This window comes from Myxocyprinus asiaticus, chromosome 37 (genome assembly GCF_019703515.2).
Source record: "Myxocyprinus asiaticus isolate MX2 ecotype Aquarium Trade chromosome 37, UBuf_Myxa_2, whole genome shotgun sequence".
Classification (NCBI taxonomy): Eukaryota; Metazoa; Chordata; class Actinopteri; order Cypriniformes; family Catostomidae; genus Myxocyprinus; species Myxocyprinus asiaticus.
Window position 1 is genome coordinate 10,025,573 of NC_059380.1, and position 23,150 is coordinate 10,048,722.

General features: G+C 39.1%; 1 protein-coding gene across 7 annotated transcripts in view; it reads right to left on the minus strand.

Moving 5' to 3' along the window:
• The window catches only part of LOC127427965 (liprin-alpha-2-like), a 155,944-nt gene that overhangs the window by 24,824 nt on the left and 107,970 nt on the right, over positions 1–23,150 (minus strand). For 5 of the 7 annotated variants that reach the window (XM_051675965.1, XM_051675966.1, XM_051675964.1 and 2 more), the window contains exons 6-13: positions 17,783–18,004; positions 16,563–16,709; positions 14,287–14,421; positions 11,290–11,373; positions 2,761–2,892; positions 863–925; positions 592–683; positions 295–427 (exon numbers count right to left, since the gene is read on the minus strand). In XM_051675965.1, the coding sequence (XP_051531925.1) occupies positions 295–427; positions 592–683; positions 863–925; positions 2,761–2,892; positions 11,290–11,373; positions 14,287–14,421; positions 16,563–16,709; positions 17,783–18,004 (1,008 nt within the window). The remainder of the gene's footprint in view (positions 1–294; positions 428–591; positions 684–862; positions 926–2,760; positions 2,893–11,289; positions 11,374–14,286; positions 14,422–16,562; positions 16,710–17,782; positions 18,005–23,150) is intronic. The other 2 variants (XM_051675967.1, XM_051675962.1) reach the window with 1 other exon arrangement.

Below are 23,150 nucleotides of genomic sequence, written 5' to 3' on the forward strand. Positions count from 1 at the left end.
AGAGAAATAAGACTGAAATGTAACATTGTCCATATTTATTATTAGAGCACAGGCCTGCACCTGGAGTGTTTAAAACTAGGTCAAGGTTGGCTGTCACTGCCTTATGACATCATCATGACATGCACTTGTTGTACCAGTGCTCATAACAATTACATGCTTGTGTTTAGATCCCTGACTGTAGATGTAAACACATTTCAACAGAAGTGTTGGAGACCTTAAAAAATTTAAAAAGAATAAGAAGTGAAGGTTTTGGTTTGAGACAGTAACAGATGATGATGTAGGTGACATTGACACCTTTGTGGGTTCATCCCTGAGTGCCACCAGTCGACCTTTCTGAGCCCTTCGTATGACCCCTGTGGAGGAGTAATGATCACCCTGACCTTCCACCACTGAGAACCGCAGGTCTGTGGCACTGCCAACATGAGACCTAAGACAGGGTCAACAGAGAGAGAGACTGTCAGACATAAAGAGAAGCTCATATGCCTTAATTAGCATGTGTATACAGCAATATCACTTTTAATGCACAAATAAAAATATAGTGCATGCTTGCTTATGTCTATGAAACTAAATCGTTTGAAATCTGGATGTCACCTAGGGTATGTTCCATCTCCAAATGCTCCACTCCTGCGCTTCAGATGATCAAGTTCTGCTCGTAACTTCTCAATCTCACCGATCAGCCTCTCCTACAGAGTTTATATAAGTATTTGCAAGTTACTTAAATTGACGTCTGCATGCAAGAGGGAGCAGAATTACCCATACATGCTATTGCTGTTGGGTGTTTGACATATAAAAATCCATGGAAATGGAACAAGACCATTTTTGTATTCTTTTATTTTCATGAGGATCTAATGAGCAATGATACCTTCGTGTGATGGAACTCCTCGAGCTGTTTCTGAGAGTTCTCCAGGTCATGGATGAGCACATTCTTGAAGGTGGAGAAACAAGGAAATAGAGAGAAAGATTGTTGAGAATAAGCTCAAAGCAGCAGGTCGTATGAAAGATGACATACATGTTAACTCTCTCTCTACATGTGGTGCTTCGGCCTGTCCACTCACATCTGGCCACTTATTCTCTCATAGTCCTTTCCTGTCCTATCAGCCTTTCCTGTCCTAAAGCTGAAAAAAAAAGGACTAGATCTGCTATGCTGCTACCGCTGCTGCTGTTGCTACATAGCGAGTACGGAGACTTGCTGAAGCTAGAAACATACACAGACAAACTGAATTAAGCATGTGGATATGCAACTGCTGCTGCACAGTTAGACAAACAGAAGACATGCTGCATCGAGCATGTAAGACATGCAGCTGCACAATTAGACATACATAAAATCCCCATGTAGCAGATCTAGATAGGTGGAGATGGGGATGAGAAGGGTTTCACTGCAGAGCTTCACTGTGCTCTTCAGTGCAAACTGAGCTAATTTAAATGTTTGACAAATAGAGATTACGCAAGTTGATTGGCTACCCCGTTACATGTCAGAGGACCTATCAGTATACACCGCGCGAACCGATTGGCTTAACATATCTCATGTAAGTGAGCCAATTGGCTAACAGATAACAAAATAAATAAATAATAACCTATCTGCTTGCGCCATGCAGTTTCATCCCTGAACTTCAGTCATATGCATTAACATGAACAAACCATGAACACTTGTATTTTTATAAATTAACATTAACCAGGATATGTCTTGTATAGCTTTATTACATATATTTATATTAATATAAAATGTTTTTAATTCAAAATGCTGTAAAATGTTTATTGTTTATTAATAGTTCATGATTCCAAATGCATTTACTAATGTTAACAAACAGGACCTTACTGTAAAGTGCATTACAATATTCGTTAAGTTAATAAAGTGTATCACAAAATTACTGTTCGTCATGAGCTGTTCCTTGTGCCACTTTTTGAACAATGAATTTCCATGACTTTTCCATGAACTTTCCAGTGATCTTTTGATTATTACATAAGGAAATGTATTCATTTTTATACAGATCAATTCACTAATGAATCATGGCCAATTTCTGGAGGGTTTATAGCAGAAAGGTGAAGCATATAATTTTATAAAAGCACTTACATTAATTATTCTGTGTATTTTTTGTGCTGTAAAGTTGTTTAAATTGTAATTTTTAGTCATTTTAGGGTTAAAAAATGTATTAGGGTCATTTAGGTTTGTTGACATTACATCACCATGGCAACGAAGAAGTAAAATTGGCAATAACTTTACACAGAATTTATCACACTAAAATCATGTTTACACACATATTGTTTATGTCTTGTGGCTAGTGAGTGAGTATTTTAACATTCAAAAATTGGCCCCATTCACTTCCATTGTAAGTGCCTCACTGTAACCCAGATTTTGGCTTTTTTTTAGGGAAAGGAGGGAGGAATCAAAATGATTTTTTGTGGTAATCAACATTATGCCACAAATGCTGTCAACTGAGCTTAACTTGTATTGAACCCAGAATATTCCTTTAAAAAAATTATAAATTTCTTGATATTTTCAGCTTTTCAATGACCACTTATTATACATCTATAATAAGGCCTTTTACTCTCTAAAGTAAAGACAATGGTGTAAATATGGACATCCAGCCATGGAATTCTGAGATCTGCTGACATCTGGCCTTGGAAATGAGTCAGTAATGAGACCTGTGTGTAGGAGGAGGCTGAATGTTGACACTTTGCATGAAAGCTTGAACAATCAGATGATAGCATGTTAAGTATTTACTCTACAGTATGTATTGGTGGGTGAGGTTAAATCCGTACCTTGTCCTCCAGTGCAGCCATGCGCTCCTTCAGGTGCAGCTGTAGTCGTTCATTAGATTCAGTGAGGAGACGGTCCACAGTGTCAGACAGACGTTTGTTATGCTCCTCATTCATCTTCTCCCTCTGACGAGCCTGAGAGTGATTAAGAGAGTGAACAGAAATGATTAAAAGAAGAAAAAGTGCTATTACTTTCTTGGCCTAAATTGCTAAATTGCCATAATTGCTATTGTTTTCTGAGGGGTTTTTACTGCATTGCTACAGGTTGTTTTTGGCCAACAGATCCCACCCGCCTCCAAGTCTCTATGATATTTTGGTCATTTAATATGGCTCAAGTCCCTCCTTCAATGTAAGTCTATGAGATTTTAATGGACATCCGATATGAAGTCAATAGTTTGATAAATCTCTTCTAGCGCACCTTTCCTCAACAAGCGGCACTCTTTGATGTATCTCGATGATGTATATGAGTTACGTACTGCATTTTAGTACTTCGTTTCAGAGATTTGGTGAAGCAATAGTAATACTGATGCTTACCTTAACAAACAAAACTAACTATGTAATTTTTTGAGTTGCCACTAATGATATTGTGAAGTTTACCACAGAACCAATAGAGGGCAGCATTAAACCCTGACGCACAGTGGTCTTCTTCAATGTTTTATATCTATGATGATTTAAGTCTGCTTCATGATATTAAAGCATGTAACTGTCTCTGACAGTACAGTACATATTTTCTTTCTGCATTTAATGTACTATATACATTTTTTATTTAACAAAATTTCTGAGGGCATGTGGTGTTTATTTTGTGGTAATTCCTCTAATAAATTAATAATGACAAGTAATCCTTATACTGTAGATAATGCATGGGAGATGATGACTTTTAATCACAGTTGCAATGGGATATGGGCACTCAGTTGCCTGGCAACAAACTCTTAGTTTCCTTTTTGTGGAAAATGGCCTTTAAGATGAAGTTAACCACATACTGTAGACTATCGTGACTGTCAGGAGAGAATTTAAGCAAAACTCAGCTGTGCTATATAAAGCCTCAGTAAAGCCCAGTCTGAACTGTAATGCAAGCACCATGGTTTAATTAAGGCTGAAGGAGTATAAGGGGTCTCTTTAACTGCTTTAAGTCTTTGCAACCATCAGCTCTTATGCAGGAGGAAATTAACCATGCATGAATTATTCAAAATCCAAATACAGCAGCCAATTACAGCTCTGCTCTCACTGGGGGTGGGGAAATTCAGCTGCAAAACGGGCTAAAATTGCCCCGTATTCACCGAGCAGCAGCAGCAGTATGTGTGTATGGGAATGTGTGTGCATATACAGTACTTGATTATGCATCTTTGTGGGTATTTGTATAAGTCTGAGTGTGTGTTTGTGAAACCCAGAGAGACAGGAAGAGGAGGCTAATCAGAGTGGTCAGCCCTCAGAGTCCCAACTGTGAAGTCAAACACATCGCCAACAGGCCTGGTCAAGACCTATTATGCAACACCTACTGTCTCACTGAATACACACACACACACACACACACACACACACACACACACAAACACACGTGTTGGTGTTTGTGATTTACGAGGACTCTCCATAGACATAATGATATTTATACCATTCAAACTATCTATTCTATCCCCTAACCCTACCCCTAATCCTAACCCTTACAGAAACCATTGTTTAGTATGTTTTTTAAGCTGTTTGAATTACGGGTACACTAGGGATGTCCTCATAAACCACCTTTATAACCTAATACCCTCATAACTACTAGTGTATAACCTAAACAAATGTCCTATTAAATCACCAAAACCAAAACACACACAAAAACACACACACAAACATATACACATTCACTGTACTTCGATATCTAAATGGGGACATACCATAGACTTCTGTCGTTTTTATATAAAGCAGTAGTTCTCAACCTCTTTGACTCCAAGGCCCACCATTGGCCAAAAAGACAATATTCAAAGTCCCCCCATTTAGGCTCATGAAGATATTTCCTTTTTACTTTTGCCGTAATGATGACAAAGCTGCTTGTTTTCCAGCTTCATCATCAGGAGCTAGGAATGCCAAATGATTATATGATAATATAATTGATTGTGGTTAACTTTGTGATTCCGTTTAAAAAGTTTCAAGAACTGATGTTGAAACTAATGTTCTTCAATAAAAACTGTTGTTGAAGGGATTTGTTGAATTAAAATATTAAATATGATGTGTGGGGGCCTGGGTAGCTCAGTGAGTATTGATGCTGACTACCACCCCCGGAGTCACGAGTTCGAATCCAGGGCATGCTGAGTGACTCCAGCCAGGTCTCCTAAGCAAACAAATTGGCCCGGTTGCTAGGGAGGGTAGAGTCACATGGGGTAACCTCCTCGTGGTTGCGATTAGTGGTTCTTGCTCTCAATGGGACATGTGGTTAGTTGTGCGTGGATCGCGGAGAGTAGCATGAGCCTCCACATGCTGTGAGTCTCTGTGGTGTCTGTCTCATAAGCGGAGGCAACTGAGACTTGTCCTCCACCACCCGGATTGAGGTGAGTAACTGCGCCACCATGAAGACCTACTAAGTAGTGGGAATTGGGCATTCCAAAGTAAGGAGAAAAGGGGATAAAAATATATATATATATATATATTAAATATGATGTCAGTTTACTTGTTGTACATCTTGATTTTTTAGTGTTTTTTATTTTATTTAATGACCCCCTTGGAAGTTTGCTTAGGCCCCTTGTGGGTAGAGGCTCCCTGGTTGAGAACCAGTGATATGAACTGAATTCCAATGACTAAAGACCAGTGGTTCTTAACCAAGCCAGCCCGGGCCCACTAGGGGGCCTCAGCAAACTTCCAAGGGGGCCTTAAAGGGATAGTTCACCCAAAAATGAAAATTCTCTCATTTATTCATGTATGTCTTTCTTCTGTTGAACACAAATGAAGATTTTTAGAAGAATATCTCTATAGGTCCACATAATGTAAGTGAATGGTGACCAGAACTTTGAATCTCCAAAAATCACATAAAGTCAGCATTAAAATAACTGATATAACTCCAGTGAAAAATGAATGATTCAGAAGTTATATGATGTGATATGATCCACTGGAGTCTTAAGGATTTCTTTTATGCTGTCCATTATGTAATTTTTGCAGATTCAAAGTTCACTGAGCTGAAATATCACCATTCACTGAGCTGAAATATCACCATTCACTGAGCTGAAATATTCCTCTATACATCTTCATTTGTGTTCTGCAAAATAAAGAAAGTCATACACATCGGTGATGGCATGAGGGTGAGTAAATGATAAGATAATTTTTCTTTTTGGGTCAACTATCCCTTTAAGATGACTTAGAATTGTAAGTTACATTATAATAATCTTATAATAATGTTACTTAATTAAACCTAAAAAAAGAAACATCTAAAAATCAAGATACAGTGTGTAAACTGTCATATTTTTTTCTTATTTTAATGCATCCACTTATATATATATATATATATATATATATATATATATATATATATACAGTTGAGTCATTAAAACTCATTTTTTTAACCACTCCACAGATTTAATATTAGCAAACTATAGATTTGGCAAGTTGTTTAGGACATCTACTTTGTGCATGACATGAGTAATTTTTCCAACAATTGTTTACAGACAGATTGTTTCACTTTTAATTGACTATATCACAATTCTAGTGGGTCAGAAGTTTACATACACTAAGTTAACTGTGACTTTAAGCAGCTTGGAAAATTCCAGAAAATGATGTCAAGCCTTTTGACAATTAGCCAGTTAGCTTCTGATAGGAGGTGTACTGAATTGGAGGTGTACCTGTGGATGTATTTTAAGGCCTACCTTCAAACTCAGTGCCTCTTTGCTTGAAATCATGGGAAAATCAAAACAAATCAGCCAAGACCTCAGAAAAAACAATTGTGGACCTTTTTTTTGTCCAATTTCCAAATGCCTGAAGGTACCACGTTCATCTGTACAAACAATAGTATGCAAGTATAAACACTATGGGACCATGCAGCCATCATACCGTTCAGGAAGGAGAGACATTCTGTCTCCTAGAGATGAACATAGTTTGGCGCGAAAAGTGCAAATCAATCCCATAACAACAGCAAAGGACCTTGTGAAGATGCTGGAGGAAACAGGTAGACAAGAATCTATATCCACAGTAAAACGAGTCCTATATTGACATAACCTGAAAGGCTGCTCAGCAAGGAAGAAGCCACTGCTCCAAAACCACCATGAAAAAGCCAGACTACAGTTTGCAAGCACACATGGGCACAAAGATCTTAATTTTTGGAGAAATGTACTCTGGTCTAATGAAACAAAAATTGAACTGTTTGGCCATAATGACCTTCGTTATGTTTGGAGGAAAAAGGGTGAGGTTTGCAAGCCAAAGAACACCATCCCAACCGTGAAGCGTGGGGGTGGCAGCATCATGCTGTGGGGGTGCTTTGCTGCAGGAGGGACTGGTGCACTTCACAAAATAGATGGCATCATGAGGAGGGAAAATTATGTGGATATATTGAAGCAACATCTCAAGACTTCAGCCAGGAAGTTAAAGCTTGGTCGCAAATGGGTCTTCCAAATGGACAATGACCCCAAGCATTCCTCCAAAGTTGTGGCAAAATGGCTTTAGGACAACAAAGTCAAGGTACTGGAGTGGCCATCACAAAGCCCTGATCTCAGTCTGATAGAAAATTTGTGGGCAGAACTGAAAAAGCATGTGCGAGCAAGGTGGCCTACAAACCTGACTCAGTTACACTAGTTCTGTCTGGAGGAATGGGCCAACATTCCAGCAACTTATCGTGAGAAGCTTGTGGAAGGCTACCCAAAATGTTTGACCCAAGTTAAACAATTTAAAGGCAGTGCTACCAAATATTAACAAATTGTATGTAAACTTCTGACCCACTGGGAATGTGATAAAATAAATAAAAGCTGAAATAAGTCATTCTCTCTACTATTATTCTGACATTAAACATTCATAAAATAAAGTAGTTGTAACGTATGCTGGCTGCTGACAATGATGGCAATGACGAAGACGTGAAGATGAAGAACCCAAGTGCAGTTTATTTACAAACGTGACCCAAAAAACCCTAACTAGAAACGTTAAATACAAAACATGAACATGGACTAAACTAGACTAGACTTGACTTGACTACAGCGTACCAAACACATTCATCACATTCAATACTTGACAACTAGACAATGAAAACATGAGGGCTTAAATACAAGACATGGGAGAACATAAACCAATGAACAAACAGAACTCATAACAAGCTAATTAAACAATAAACCAATGAAAACATGACACATGAACATGGAGGGAAAACAGAAATCACATGACAAGGGAAACAGGAACACATGACATGAAACAGGAACTAGAATTTCAAAATAAAAGACATGAATCAACAGAATACACCTGACATATCCCCCCCCACTAAGGGGTGGCTCCTGACACCCCAACGCATAAACAAAACACGTAAAACATGACATAAATTCAAAGTTCTGTAGGGAGCTGGGGGAGGTGTCTTGAGGTGTGGGGCGTGGCATGGCGAGAAAGGGCGAGGGGCATGAGACCAAGGCAAAGTCCGTGGGGGGTGGAGCCATGAGAGGCTCGAGGGGCGGAGCCATGGAAGGCGGAGCCGTGAGAGGCTCGAAGGGCGGAGCCATGGAACGTGGTGCTCGGAGAGTAGCCGAAGACTCGAAGGGCCAGGGTGGAGCCGATGGCAGGGAGGACCAAGGCGGTGCTGGAGGCTCGGAGGAGCAAGGTGGAGCTGAGGGATCGGAAGACTGAGGTGGAGCCGGTGGGACTGAGGACCAAGGTGGAGCTGTAGGGAAGGAGGTCCCCGGTGAAGCTGACAGATCGGAGGGACGAGGCGCAGCCAGAGGATCGGAGAGCCAAAGCGGAGACAGGTGACCGACAGACCAAGGAGGAGCCGGAGGGACGAGGGTCCCCGGCACAGCCGACAGGTTGAAGGACCGTAGTGGAGCCGAGGGAACGCCGAGCTGAGGCAATGTCGAGGGACCGACAGGCCAAGGCGAAGTCCAGGGCTCAGAGGGTCCAGGTGGGATCGGAGGGCCGAAAGTTCCCCTTGCCTGCTCAGGAGAACTAAGGGTGGGTATAAGGGTGGGAACCATCTCCAGGTCCCACTGCTCAGGTGTGGCTGTGACGTGGCATGGAGCAGGCTGATGCGTTGCTGTGATGTGGCATGGAGCAGGCTGAGGCGTTGCTGTGACGTGGCATGAAGCAGGCTGAGGCGTTGCTGTGATGTGGAACTCTGGCTCGGCGGCAGCCATGACATGGAACTCTGGCTCGGCGGCGGCCCTGTCGTGGAACTCTGGCTCGGCGGCGGCCCTGTCGTGGAACTCTGGCTCGGCGGCGGCCCTGTCGTGGAACTCTGGCTCGGCGGCGGCCCTGTCGTGGAACTCTGGCTCGACGCCGGCCCTGTCGTGGAACTCTGGCTCGGCGGCGGCCCTGTCGTGGAACTCTGGCTCGGCGGCGGCCCTGTCGTGGAACTCTGGCTCGGCGGCGGCCATGTCGTGGAACTCTGGCTCGGCGGCGGCCATGACGTGGAACTCTGGCTCGGCGGCGGCCATGACGTGGAACTCTGGCTCGGCGGCGGCCATGACGTGGAACTCTGGCTCGGCATCCGCCTCCCCCACAGTGAACGGGGAACCGATGAACCGTAGGGCGAGGTCGATATATTGACCCAGGCTGAGGGAACTGCGACCGCCAGGCATCAAAAAAGAAATGGACTCATTCAGACCAAATCTAAAACAGTCTTTGAGGGCAACCTCATTAAAGTCCACCTGGCTGGCTAGACCGCAGAAGTCCTCAACATAGTCCTCCAGGGGACGATTCCCCTGACGTAGGCGCAGAAGTAAAACTGCTGGGTTCATGGTTGGTCAAGTATTCTGTAACGTATGCTGGCTGCTGACAATGATGGCAATGACGAAGACGTGAAGATGAAGAACCCAAGTGCAGTTTATTTACAAACGTGACCCAAAAAACCCTAACTAGAAACGTTAAATACAAAACAAACCATGAACATGGACTAAACTAGACTAGACTTGACTTGACTATGGCTTGGCTTGCCTTGACTATGGCTTGGCTTGCCTTGACTATGGCTTGGCTTGGCTTGCCTTGCCTTGCCTTGGCTTGCCTTGCCTTGCCTTGACTACGGCTTGCCTTGACTACGGCTTGCCAAATACATTCATCACATTCAATACTTGACAGCTAGACAATGAAAACATGAGGGCTTAAATACAAGACATGGGAGAACATAAACCAATGAACAAACAGAACTCATAACAAGCTAATTAAACAATAAACCAATGAAAACATGACACATGAACATGGAGGGAAAACAGATATCACATGACAAGGGAAACTGAACACATGACATGAAACAGGAACTAGAATTTCAAAATAAAAGACATGAATCAACAGAATACACCTGACAGTAGTGATCCTAACTGAACTAAGACAGGGAAAGTTTTGTATGATTAAATGTCAGGAATTGTGAAAAACTGAGTTTAAATGTATTTGGCTAAGGTGTATGTAAACTTCTGACTTCAACTGTATATTAATTATGTTAATCTATTGACACTCCTAATTTCTGTTAATAAAAAAGTTTGAAAACAAGCATCTTTGTCACCATTGGTGCAGAAGTACCAAAAGAAATATCTTTGAGAATTTGGACTCAGAAAAGTTGAGAACCACTGCTATAGACTAACTCTAACCCAACTTTTTGCATTTTAAGTCTTAAAAAAATAAAAAAATACAAAATAAAAATGCAATTGCTTTATTTATAAATCATTTTTCTATTTGAGGACGTCCCTAACTGGCTTTTGTCAGATTTAGCTTGCTTTTAGGGACAAATCTTTTCCCACACTATAGCTAAGTATGTACACATACATCCCAATGGCTCAACCATTATTTCTAACATGGTATGGAGATTCCATTGATTTCTATTGTTTTTAAACTGAGCTAATGATATTTTCTATCCCCTATCCCTACCCCTAAACCTAAATCTCCAAAAAACTTTTTTGCATTTTTAGATCTATTATTTAGTACGCTTATTTAAATTTGTTTCCTCACAGGGACCGTTATCTGTTAATACACACACACACACACACACACATGCAGGCTCACATGTGCTTCTACCACTATCTTCATGTCATATTAAAAAACAGCCTCATATACACACACACGTGCATCTGTCTCTGTAAGACTCCTTACACGTGCAAAGATATGTGAGGCACTTGCAAACATATGCATTCACATAAAAGAAAATCACTGGTGACTATTTTTAGTGTTCATTCTTATGTGCACTTGAAAATGAAAATAAGAATGAAAGCAATCAACATACACACACACATGCAGCGTAAAGAACCAAAGCCACTTACACTCCCTCATTTCCTCCCTCCCTCCATCCTTCATGCAATCCATCTTCCCTCCCAACATTAATTCACTCCTTCTTTCCCTTTGGTGTCTCGTCATTGCAGTTACCACTTCAGTACCCCCCATCCCAGTCCTTACCCTGGCCAGCTCTTGGTTTTTCTCCTCCAGCTGAGCCTCAAGTTGGCGCAAACGCTCCTCGATGTTGCCATGACGCTCTTCTGCCTGCAGAACACAGAATTTTTTTTTTTACTTTAAGGTGCTATAAGCAACTTCTTAGGAACACCACACATAAAATATCCATACTACTTGAAGAATAACACTAATAACAGTGTCTTTGTGACAAGCCTAGACTCCATACCCTGCTGAAAAGTCCAGCATGTTGTGTTTCGGGTACTGGTCCCCCAGCAAGGAATGCTTGTGTGAACAGTATTTGAATGGTGGCCAGAACTTTGAAGCTCCAAAAAGCACATAAAGGCAGCATTAAAGAAATCCAAACAGAGACTCCAGTGTAGGGCTGGGTGATAGGATGATGTAATCGGATATCGATGATTTCAGACAAATACCCCGATAATGATTGAGACACTCATCGACAGACGAGGATCGACAATATCGGAAAATTACAAAACCAAGGAGCTGGGAAGTCATAAAATATATAAAATAGCAGCCCAGGGTGGGAATTAGCACCCGCCCCAGCAAAATGCAGGGTATTTCATACAGTACCGGGATATTTTGCTCATCTGCCCGCCACTGTGGTGGGCGACCTATAAGAAGTCTCAGAGTGACACATGACAAGAAATGCTGTTAGACATAAAAGACGCACGCTTGTAGCTGGATATTTTTAAGAACAGATGACAGAAAAGCCATCAGTGCGCATGTCTGATTTGCTGTTTGTTCAGAGGCGTGCAGTGAAAGCGTGCTTCATGGAACACGTGCATGTAAATAGTTATTACTCTTTTTTTTCTCTGTTTCCGACTGTTTCTTTCGTCTGAAAACAGTTTTAAGAATAGCCTCATCTACAAGAATTCTGCAAAAGTTTGCTTTATTTTCACAGAGAAGTTTGCACTTAACATGCATTGTGAACGCAACTCTGCAGGTTTTCTTTGCTGTATATAGGTATAATGTGTGTGTGTTAAATGATAAAATAATACAAAAACACATTCACCTTGAACCTAAAATAGGTTTATATTTCAATTACTCTTAACATTATTATTATGTTTATATTTATAATTGTCTTAGATCTTAATTTGTATGAGTAATTTTCCACCTGTTGTCATAGACAGATACTTGCATTGCAGAAAATGATACGTGGTTAAACATGATTTTGCATTTTCCTTTAGTTTGAAATGAGATTTGAATTTAGAAATATCTTTGGTTTAAGTTTTCTGTGTTTCAATAAATGAATTTCATTCTAAAACAAAATCAATAAAGCAAAACTATTACACACACCCTCGACAGTGGGGGCAGAGGGACTGATGATGTAATCGGATATCACGATATATTTTTATAAAATATTGTTAACGTATTTCTTGCATATCACCCAGCCCTACTCCAGTGGTTTAATCCATGTCTTCAGAAGCTATATGATACTGTAGGTGTGAGTGAGAAACAGATCAATATTTAAGTCTTTTTTAAATACTATAAATGTCCACTTTTAACCAGCCCCATGCTGTAGGTGGCGATATGCTCGAAGAATATGAATTACCAAAAACCAAAAGAAGAATGTGGAAGTGAAAGTGAAAGTGGAGATTTATAGTAAAAAAGGACTTAAATATTGATCTGTTTCTCACCCACACCTGTCATATCGCTTTTGAAGACGTGTATTTAACAACTGGAGATGCATTGATTAGTTTTATGCTGCCTTTATGTTCTTTTTCAATGTTTTTAGCACTGGACCTCCAGAGCTAAAATATTCTTATAAAATCTTCATTTGTGTTCAGCAGAGGAATGAAAGTCATACACATCTGAGATGGCATGAGGGTCAGTAAATGATGAGAGAATTTTCATTTTCGGGTGAACTATTTCTTTGTTCTTTTTGTTTTGTTTTTTTGTTTTTTACCAAAACTAGTAATAATTTAGTTTTTTTATGACCCTTGCTGTTTTTGCTGCTGTACCTTTAAGACTAGTGAGTAAGATTTATATTTTAGTGTATTTCTCACCCAAAAATTATCGTTTCTCTTCAGAAGACTTGGATTAAACCACTAGAGTTAGAAATAGACATCTGGGATGGCATGAGGGTGAGAAAATGGTCCATCAGCTAGGCCAGCACCAAACTAGCACTAACCAGCATAAACCATACCTTAAAGCACCCCTGCTAGTCGGTCTCAAAAAAGAGCAATGTAATGAGGTTAATTTAGCATTTATTACACAAGCCATGCTTTGCGATACGACGTGTCTCTAAATTCATCGCCTTTAAAGCAAAATAGTCACGCAAAATACTAAAAGAATAGTTCACCCGAAAATGTACATTCTGAGGAGAAATCATTTACTCACCCTCATGCTGTTCCAAACATTTATGACTTTCTTTCTTATGCGGAACACAAAAGTGGATGTTTTAATGAATATTGCACTCCATCTTTTCAATACAATGGTAGTTGATAGAGATTAATTTTATAGCTTAAAAATGGACCTAAAGTATCATAATAAAAGTCCATGCGACTTTTCTCATATTCCAAGTCTTCTAAAGGCATACGATTTGATGAGAATCATTTCTTAAGTCAGTGAAAATCTAGATGTTGCATTTTCATCATCTATTATGAGAGAAGATTCTTTGCAGGGGCTTGTGTGTAAATTTTAGGTTGTTTCTCATCAAAACCTATTAAATGTCTTTGGAAGACTTGAAATATGACACAAGAGCTGAATGGACTACTTTTATTACATTTTGGATCATTTTTAAAGCTTTAAATTGAGGCACTATCCACTGTCATTGTATCGAAAAGACAAAAAGACTGAAATATTCATTAAAGCTTTTTGTTTGTGTTCTGCATAAGAAAGAAAGTCATATGGCTTTGGAATGGCATGAAGGTGAGTAAATTATTACAGAATTTTTATTTTCGGTTGAACTATTCTGGTAAGGCTCAAAAAATATCTAGATAAACTACATACAACCATCCTGACCCATCCCTATCGAGTACTCACCTTGGTGAGAGCGGCCACTCTCTGGGCAAGTTCAGCCTCCACCTCGGGCAGAGTCTCCGCCTTCCTCATGGTCTGTTGTAGCCGCTGCTCCGCCAACTCCAGCAGTTCTTGGAGGTGTCGTACCTTCTCCTCGCTCTGAAAAAATAAACCACAAAAACAAAACCAAACATGCAAACTAATGCAAATAAACACAAAAGCACATTCAAGTAGGCATCATAAAAATAAAGATACGTACCTATGTGTGGAAGAATACGTATACAGTACAGAAGAATATACATTGAGACATATATACAGTATATTACATACCCAATATATGCATTCACACAAAAAGATATTAAGACTCACACGAGGCTACAAAGTAATCTAAACATACACACACAAATGAAAACATACCATACACATGAAAAGCAAGCACACGTAAAATAAATCATAAATAAGTGCACATAACAACAAACCACCAGTGTACAAACACATACACACACAAACACACATAATATACAGTACAAACACATGAGGTAATATGATATACGTAACAAAGTCAAAAATGTTATTATTTGTCTATCACTGTAATATCCTGGAACTAAAATTGATTGCGCCCGGAAAGCAACATTTTTATATTATATTATATTATATTATATTATATTATATTATATTATATTATATTATTCAGCCACTTTTAGCACTGCTGACTTCTAGAAAGTAAAGCCTTGTTAAAACATTTCTTAAACTCTCACTAGTTTATTTAATTTGTCTACAAATAATTTCCAACAGTGTATGTACATGCACAACAGGAGAATTATGCAATTTTTGTCATTTTTCTAAAAGTCATTAAAAAATTCCCACCACAGTGTCATTTCCACCAGATCTCAAATTCTGCCTTGTGTTTAATAGAATTCAGTGGTAGAAATGACAGAGATTGAAATGACATTTTTTATGTTTTTGAAATTAAATTGCCAACTCCTTTGTCTTGCTAAGACTAATTTCATAGTTAACATTTTATGCATCCAAAATACACAATTAAATAACATTTTCACACTTTTGCATATTTTGGCAAAATTACTGCTTGTTTGAAAATGACGGCTAATAAAATCACTCTGCTAACAGGTGACATTTAATTAGTTTTTTTCTTCAAACATCACTTGTCTTATATTTCATCTCAAGCATGTTCTTACAAGTACAACTTTATTAGGAGCAAAATTGTTTAGTGTGGCAGTTTGAAAAGGTTTATGTTTATTTCACTCTTTGTTCAGATTATCATGGTTTTCAACATGCAATAATTTGTATTTTTAGAATGTTTTTTTTTTAAAGTTTAACATTAAAAGTCTGTGTCTGCCTGGGACAAGGCTAAACAAACATAATATATACACAAATGGAATTTGAAGTAATTTTTGATGTGACTTTTATTTAACAAAAAGAGTTTATTTTATCATTTCATATCTTTTAGTTTAAATAAAATTCAACCCCTGGGACATGAAATTGCCCGAAGTTGAAAAAACACTCATTTACAAAATGTACACACATTATTTTGCTTTCTTTTCTTAAAAAGGAACTGAAAAGAATCATTGAGATTTGCCACGATTAATTTGTTATTTTCAGTATGGTGTCAGTCCTAATATTTTTAAGTAATAATTTAACAAGTTCAACAATGCAAAATCGAAGGAACCCTTGGAACCTGTTAGGTTGCATGTACTTCTGGTTGGGAATCAACACCATAGAGGACTTAGGACAATCTGATTCCCTCCTGACAGCCCTACCTGGAGCACACAAACCACAAACTCTCGCAATCTAAACACGAGCAGATCTCTTGATTCAAATGTCTCTTTTGAGACATTTATAACCACTGCATTTATTACAAACACATACACACACTGTCCAAATTAGCACCAACATCAGTGCATTTAGGAATCCTCGTTCCTTATCCAGCTGATATATTTGAACATCAAACAGCAAGGCGTTGCCTGCTTCCTCGCAGCATGCCTCTCCCTCCCAGCATGCTGAAGGGTTCTGAAGGATTCCAGCATGAGTCTGCTGCTGTGGGGCTAATTAAAGCCCTTCTGTAAAAACCCCCACTGACTAACACACTTGCCTTTCATTCGCAGACATCCTATTGACATAGATGGAACATGACTCGAACTCACATAACATGGAGACAATTTTGATCTTAAATGTCACATGGGACATCAAGCACCACTGACCTACAGCATGGATCAACTTCAGTTCAACCATATTCGAATTGAACTTTAAATCAACCTAGGCCTGGTTCAGGGTTGGCATACCTGTCGGTAGAGTGATTCCTTGGTGGCCAGCTCGTTCTCCAGTTTGTCGTTCAGGTCGTGGATTGAGGTGGTTTCCCTCTGGGCGGCCAGATAACGTTTTTCTAACGTTGTAATTCGCTCTTCCATGTCTTCCTTCTGTGCCATCGCCTGTCAAACAGGCACATAGTAAGAGAAAACAAAACCGAAGGGAAATCTGGGAACATTTAAAGGAATATTCTGGGATCAATACAAGTTAGGCTCACTCAACAGCATTTACAAATAATGTTGATTACCACAAAAAGGAATTTCGACTCGTCCCTTCTGTTCTTTAAAGAAAGCAAAAGCTCTAGTGAATTGGCCCCATTCACTACCACTGAAAGTGCTTCACTGTAACACCAATTTGTACTTTTTTTTAAGAAAAGGAGGGACAAGTCGAAATAATTTTTTGGGATAGTCAGCATTATGCCACAAATGTTGTTCGAGCTTACATTTGTATTGAACCTGGAATATTCCTTTAATAGACTTAAACATACATGCAAAATATCGGCATTGTAGGAAAGGTAAAAATGACACTGCTTAAAATGGTGCTTAAGTTTAACATAACCACAAAACTAGTTCATCAAAGATGACATGCAAAAGGAGTGGTTTAGCTGAATCTCCAAGCTGCTCTTTTACAATATTGTACAATGAAAGTGTACAGTGATTTAAACTGTCAAGCTCCAAAAATGACAAAAAAACATAAAAGTATCATAAAAGTAGTCCGTGCAACTTGTGCGCTACATTAAAAATCTCAAATCACATTCAGAGTTCTTCATATTCAAACTTGATGTTGTGCGACTGGTTACGAGTCACATGAGAACTCGTGCCATTTGGGGTCATTGACTTCAAACCTGGTGCATTGTCTTGATCTGCTAGGGTTTAATATGCTTTCATTATTTGGAAAAGAGCAGCAGCAACACTCTGTAAAACATCTCATTTCATAAAGGTTTGAAAAGTAAATGGTGACAGAATTTTGGAAACTATTCCTTTAAAAATGCTGAAGGGCACACGCCTAATCTCTAGTCCAGGAATAAGGAATAAGTCACCTTCACATTCTTTGTAACATTCTCTCTCTCAGGCAGAACAAATCAGAGTTGGGAATCTCAAAGTCCTCATTGCCTGACAGTTCATCTTTCTTGAGAACAAGCCCTCATCAGTGCGTCCCTATTCTGTCCCCAGCATCTCTCCCCAATCATTCTAACCTCGCGGATGTCCCTCTGGTGTTTAGTGCTCAGCTCCTCGCTCTTCAGCAGGTCTTTGCGAGCAGTGGCCAGTTCCGTCTCGAGCTCGCCCATCCGACTGGTCAGGCCGCTGATCCGGTCTCTGTTTTGGGCCAGCTCCTTATTGGCCTTATCCAGCAATTCTTGCAGCTCCATACATCTGCTGTTGTCATCATGGGCATCAATGGAGCCATTGGGAAGCCTCTGTCAAAAATGCAAATATACATATGTTAGTGTTGTAACGGAATAGGGATGGGCATTTTGGTAATTTTGTCTGCCTCAAGCACATGACATACATTATGTGTCAGATGGATGTCTTTGGCCATTGTTTCAGCATGAAAAAATTGTCTTTAACCTCACGCGACACCATGTCCTCCTGCATGGACATTGTGTTTTGTCTTCGCTATATGCTATGCATAACTTAATTTCATTTAAATCGACTGTTCTCAGTTCAGAACACTCTGGGCTGTCTGTAAAAGGTTAAACTTTTGATGAACCGAGTCATGTGAGAAAACAACATGCCGCAGATCACAGCAGAGTTTGTCTTTGGGTGAAACGGCCACATAACTACATCTGGTAAGAAACCTTATTAAGTTTTTACATTGAAACCCATTTGAGTCAAAAGAGCAGAGTGTCTAGTTTCATCTGATATGCCATTTTGAAAATTCAAGCGATTTATCGTGAAACGGCACACTGTTAAACACAATTGCTCTTTACGAGGACTATAGGCCTTTTTTGTCCTTAAAAATCCTATATTAACTGTGCATTATCATATTGAGAATCAATGGGTTTATCCAAAAGCTGAAAAATGTTGCTTTCAGAGGCTTTATATGGAGTTAGGATGAAAATAAGGTGCATTTCGAACTGTTCTGAGACCAGTGCAGACAGACAGCACACTGGAGGTCAAGTCATTCACTAAATAGGGAGCAAGGGAGCATCCTATAGTTTTCCTATGCAGCGAAGAGCATTCACTCCTAAAATCTGACCAAAAGTTCAGTTTCAGCCTACATATGTTGACTGGACCACTCAGCATGGTTGGCAGACATGGGACAATGGTAATCAGTACATAGATTCAGAATTTATGATGCTACATTTTTATTTTAACATGGTTGGCAGTGATTGGACGATGCTGGCCATTACTTTGAATCTAAATTAATTATGCTAATTTCTGATGGGTAAAATGCTTCAGCACTGGCTATCACTTGTTTGTTTGACAGTGTAAAGAGAGAATATTGAGATTTTGTTGCCAAAGTAGAAAAAAGACATTGTAACATAAAAGTCAAATCAAGTCAAATAATTTTTATTCATAGTTTTTTAATTGTGCTTTTCCCAAAACACATTTTTCCAAAGCATCTTAACAGAAAATCAGCTGTGATGTCTGAAACGTCTCAAAAACATGAATAACCAACACTCCTGAAAACATAATAAACAATTTGATGAAAAATATGTGCATTTATTTCTATAGCTTGGTATAATTTACAATTTCACAACTTAGTCTCGCTGTCCCCATATGAGGACATACATTTTTAGTAAAACTATTTGCTCAAAAAAAAAAATAAAATACAAATCAAAAAGGGAAATTAAAAATGCACACATCAGTCATGCTCAGGTCTCAGGAGGCCTGCTATTCATGGGCAGTAATAGAGCACTGTTAATTGCGGCAGGCAAATAGCACAAAGTTTTGTAAATAAAGCACAGTCTATAATAATCCAAATTTACATAGAGAGGAGGAATGTTTGCACAGAAAAAAAGACTATAGCTGGGTTTTCATCTACATATTTTTATACAAATTTAGGGATAAAAATTGTTCACATTTTCACAAATTGTTTAGCCCTAAAAACAACACTTGCAAAGTTTTTGCATGAACACACATGCCACTGTGAACAAGCTTGTCTCATTGCGCTCACGAATGCACAAAGGATGCCAATATTTTTACTCAAAAGTGACTTAGGCCCAATTTACACCTTGCATTAACATGTTGTCATGTTCATGTCTTTTATTTTAAAGTTTAGTTCCTGTTCCTGTTCCTGTTCAGGTCATGTGGTTTCATGTCATGTTATTTCCTGTTTCCATGCCATGTTTGTTCCTGTTTCCCTGGTCATGCGATTTCATGTTTCCCTCCATGTTCATGTGTCTTGTTTTCATTGGTTTATTGTCTTGTTACCTTGTTCTGTCTTGTCATTGGTTATCATTGTCATGTTTCTCCCTTGTCCTTTTATTTAAGCCTCATGTTTGCCATTGTCCATTGTCAGGTATTGTGAATGTAACTTTGTTGGATTGTTTATGTCAAGTCAAGTCAAGTCAAGTTCATGTTTTTGTATTTTTTTCACGTTGGAGTTACGGTTTTTGGATTTCACGATTGATAATAAACTGCACTTGGGTTCATCACACATCATCATCTTCATCGTCTGCCTATCATTGCCAGTATCATTACACATGTGTTTCATATCCGGATAGTATCTGGATATACTGTACTTTAGCCAGATTGCATATACAACTTGCAGTCAAATGTGTCTCCACTGTGATAAGATAGAGATCCTATCAAAGTTACCCATGCAGTTGGAAAGCGCTTCTTACATTTACATCAGAGGCTATGGTAACTGAAAATTCTCTGTCTCTTAGCAAATAAATAATAATAAAAATAAAATAAAAAACGTTGATGGATAAATTAAATGTTTTCCATCACTTTGACAGTCAGGGTTTTTTCCTTCATTGAACAATTTTTGGCAGCTGCCAAAGCTAAATTTTGGTTCGACAAAGCAAATTTAATGATATTCATCTTACATTTGGGGCATTGTAAGGGCTAAATATGCTTCTCATCTGAAACACGTGAGTAAAGCCTGGTTTCACGTGAGTGTCGCTCGAGCCACATAGTGATTAGAAAACAGGAGAGAGACATGAACGAGTGGTGATTTGAGGAGAGAGGCGAGATATAGTGTATTCCAATGGAATAATTCATGGGATTTTGTTTATTGTTCGGGTGACAAGACTGCAAGACGGCAATGTCTGTTGTGTTCTTCACATCACAATGGCAGAATAAACAGAACAAGGCAAGAAACCACAACACAGCACTTTAACAACAGATGACTGTTGCGTAACCTCATCACGTAATTACTTACGTACAGTAGTTGTATCCGGATAACAAAAATGCATTTTCATTTATCATCTTTGAATGTGGTCAGAATCTGTCTCTGACTATCTCCTGATGTGTCTTGGGTGCATTTACACCTGTCATTTGATGTAATCAAGTGCTATCCAGTTGTGATCCAATCACCAAAAATGCATGTTATTGCAAGGTGTAAATGGGGCCTTCAATTTCAGGGTGTTTCTCATCAAAACCTATTGTATGCCTCCAGAAGACTTGGAATATGACAAAGTCGAATTGACTACTTTTATGATTCTTTTGGGAACTTTCTAAAGCTCTAAAATGAGTCACTAACAACTACCATTTTACTGAAAAGACGGACTCGAATATTCATAAAAATGTTCCATTTTGTGTTACGCATGAGAGAAAATGGCTTTCGAACAACATGAGGCTGAGTAAACTATGAGAGAATTTGTATTTTTGCATGAACTATTTCTTTAATTGAAATCCTCAAGATTGTGGGCAGTTAGTGAATAAGACACAGGTTTTTGTGTCTATAACGTGCAAAAGTGACGCAACTGTCTTAAAAGGGTGAATAAATAATGAATAAATGTTAATCAGTCCCCTTTCCACTATGTGTCCAGCTTTTAAATAAGTTTCAGTGTAGATAAATATGCCGAGTCAGAGGCTGCAGAACACAGTCAGCAAACTAAGAAACTTCACCTAAATTATGGCCTCAAGAGTTCAGAGGTTCTCTGGCATGCATCACACCATGACCGTGTAATTTCATCCATCTGCTTTACACAACCAAGCATATTAAATCCTTGACACAAGCTATTTTGCCAGCACAGAAACAAAGGGTTCCTCTGTATTATTGGGAACAGCACAATCTGGGTGACATCTTTTCCCCACAAACCTAGTTGCTTTCTCAACTTAAAGAAAAAAACTGTTTGGTCCAGAATAACAGGAGAAATCCACAGAGGTACATTTAATGAGGACACCTTTAGATGGCTTTCTAAAGTGTGTGTGTGTGTGTGTGTGTGGGGGGGGGGGGGTTCACCAAAGAGGTGCCCAGCTCTATATCACTTCAGCCGTGAAGAGATAGGGACCTTTAAGCCCTGTCCATAGTGGACACATGACAAGCGATATTGCAATAATGGCCATTATGTACAAAAATGCACACTGTGTATTTTCTTTTTCAGAGTTCCAGTGCTATTTTGCCAGTGCATTTCCATGACCTTTTCAGTCATTTGTGATTACTGGATAAGAATAAGATTTACATTTGTATGTCAGGTAATCCTTGGAATTAACTGATTGTACTTTTTTTGTGAACAAATGTCTCAAATAGAGCGCAGCAGTGCCCACCCACTTTTTCAGCCCATCTTTGTTCCAGATTTTTCCCACTCATTTTTTCCCAAAGGGGGTTACAAGATTCGTCATTTAAGAGTTCTAAGACATGAACCAAGCCAACCAACTTTTTGATTCAAAAAGGTGAATCAAAACATTACAACTGTTGATTTGAAGCAAAATATTATTTGAAAATCGGTCCAAAAAAATAAAATAAAAAAAAGGTACAGGACTGTATACTTAATGTCATTAGGGCCTTTCCCACTGGTGGTACTAAAGCCTGTTTTAGGTACTTTTCCCTGGGACTAGTGCTTTTCGTGCTTTTGCACCTAAGGAACTATAGTTCCTCAAAGCCGTTTTAGGGGACATTTTTAGCTCCTACTCCGGGGTAGATACTTTTGGGGTGTATAGGGACTGTGGGAGGTGTTGCAGCATGTGATTGGTCAAAAACCTGCATTGAGAAAGGAGAGGAGCTCCATAGCCACCAATAGTAAACAACTAGCTGCTAGCAGCTTATTACATGTTTATTATATTTTTATAGTTTACTGCAAAACATCCAGATTTATGCAAATATGTAGGAAGTTTGAGAGTCGATTACATCAATCACTGTGCGTCAAGGGAGAGGGCAGTCGCAGTCTGGGCTCTTTTGACACACTTTGGTGCAATTCTCTGTTTAGGGGATTTTCCAGCTCAGGATTACAGGTACTGTAGTTTTTCACCATGAATTCTGTTATTGTACATTGTAAGTTGATATAACATGGACTGATGGCTTCAGCAGAACCATATACCATTAATCAACAACCTCGGTGCTCACGACAGGTCTGTCGTTGAAGGTATAATTTATTGCTAATAATCAATTCTCCGTTGGAAAAAATGAATGGGATTTTAACATTTTGGAACCTGATAGTAGCACTCTAG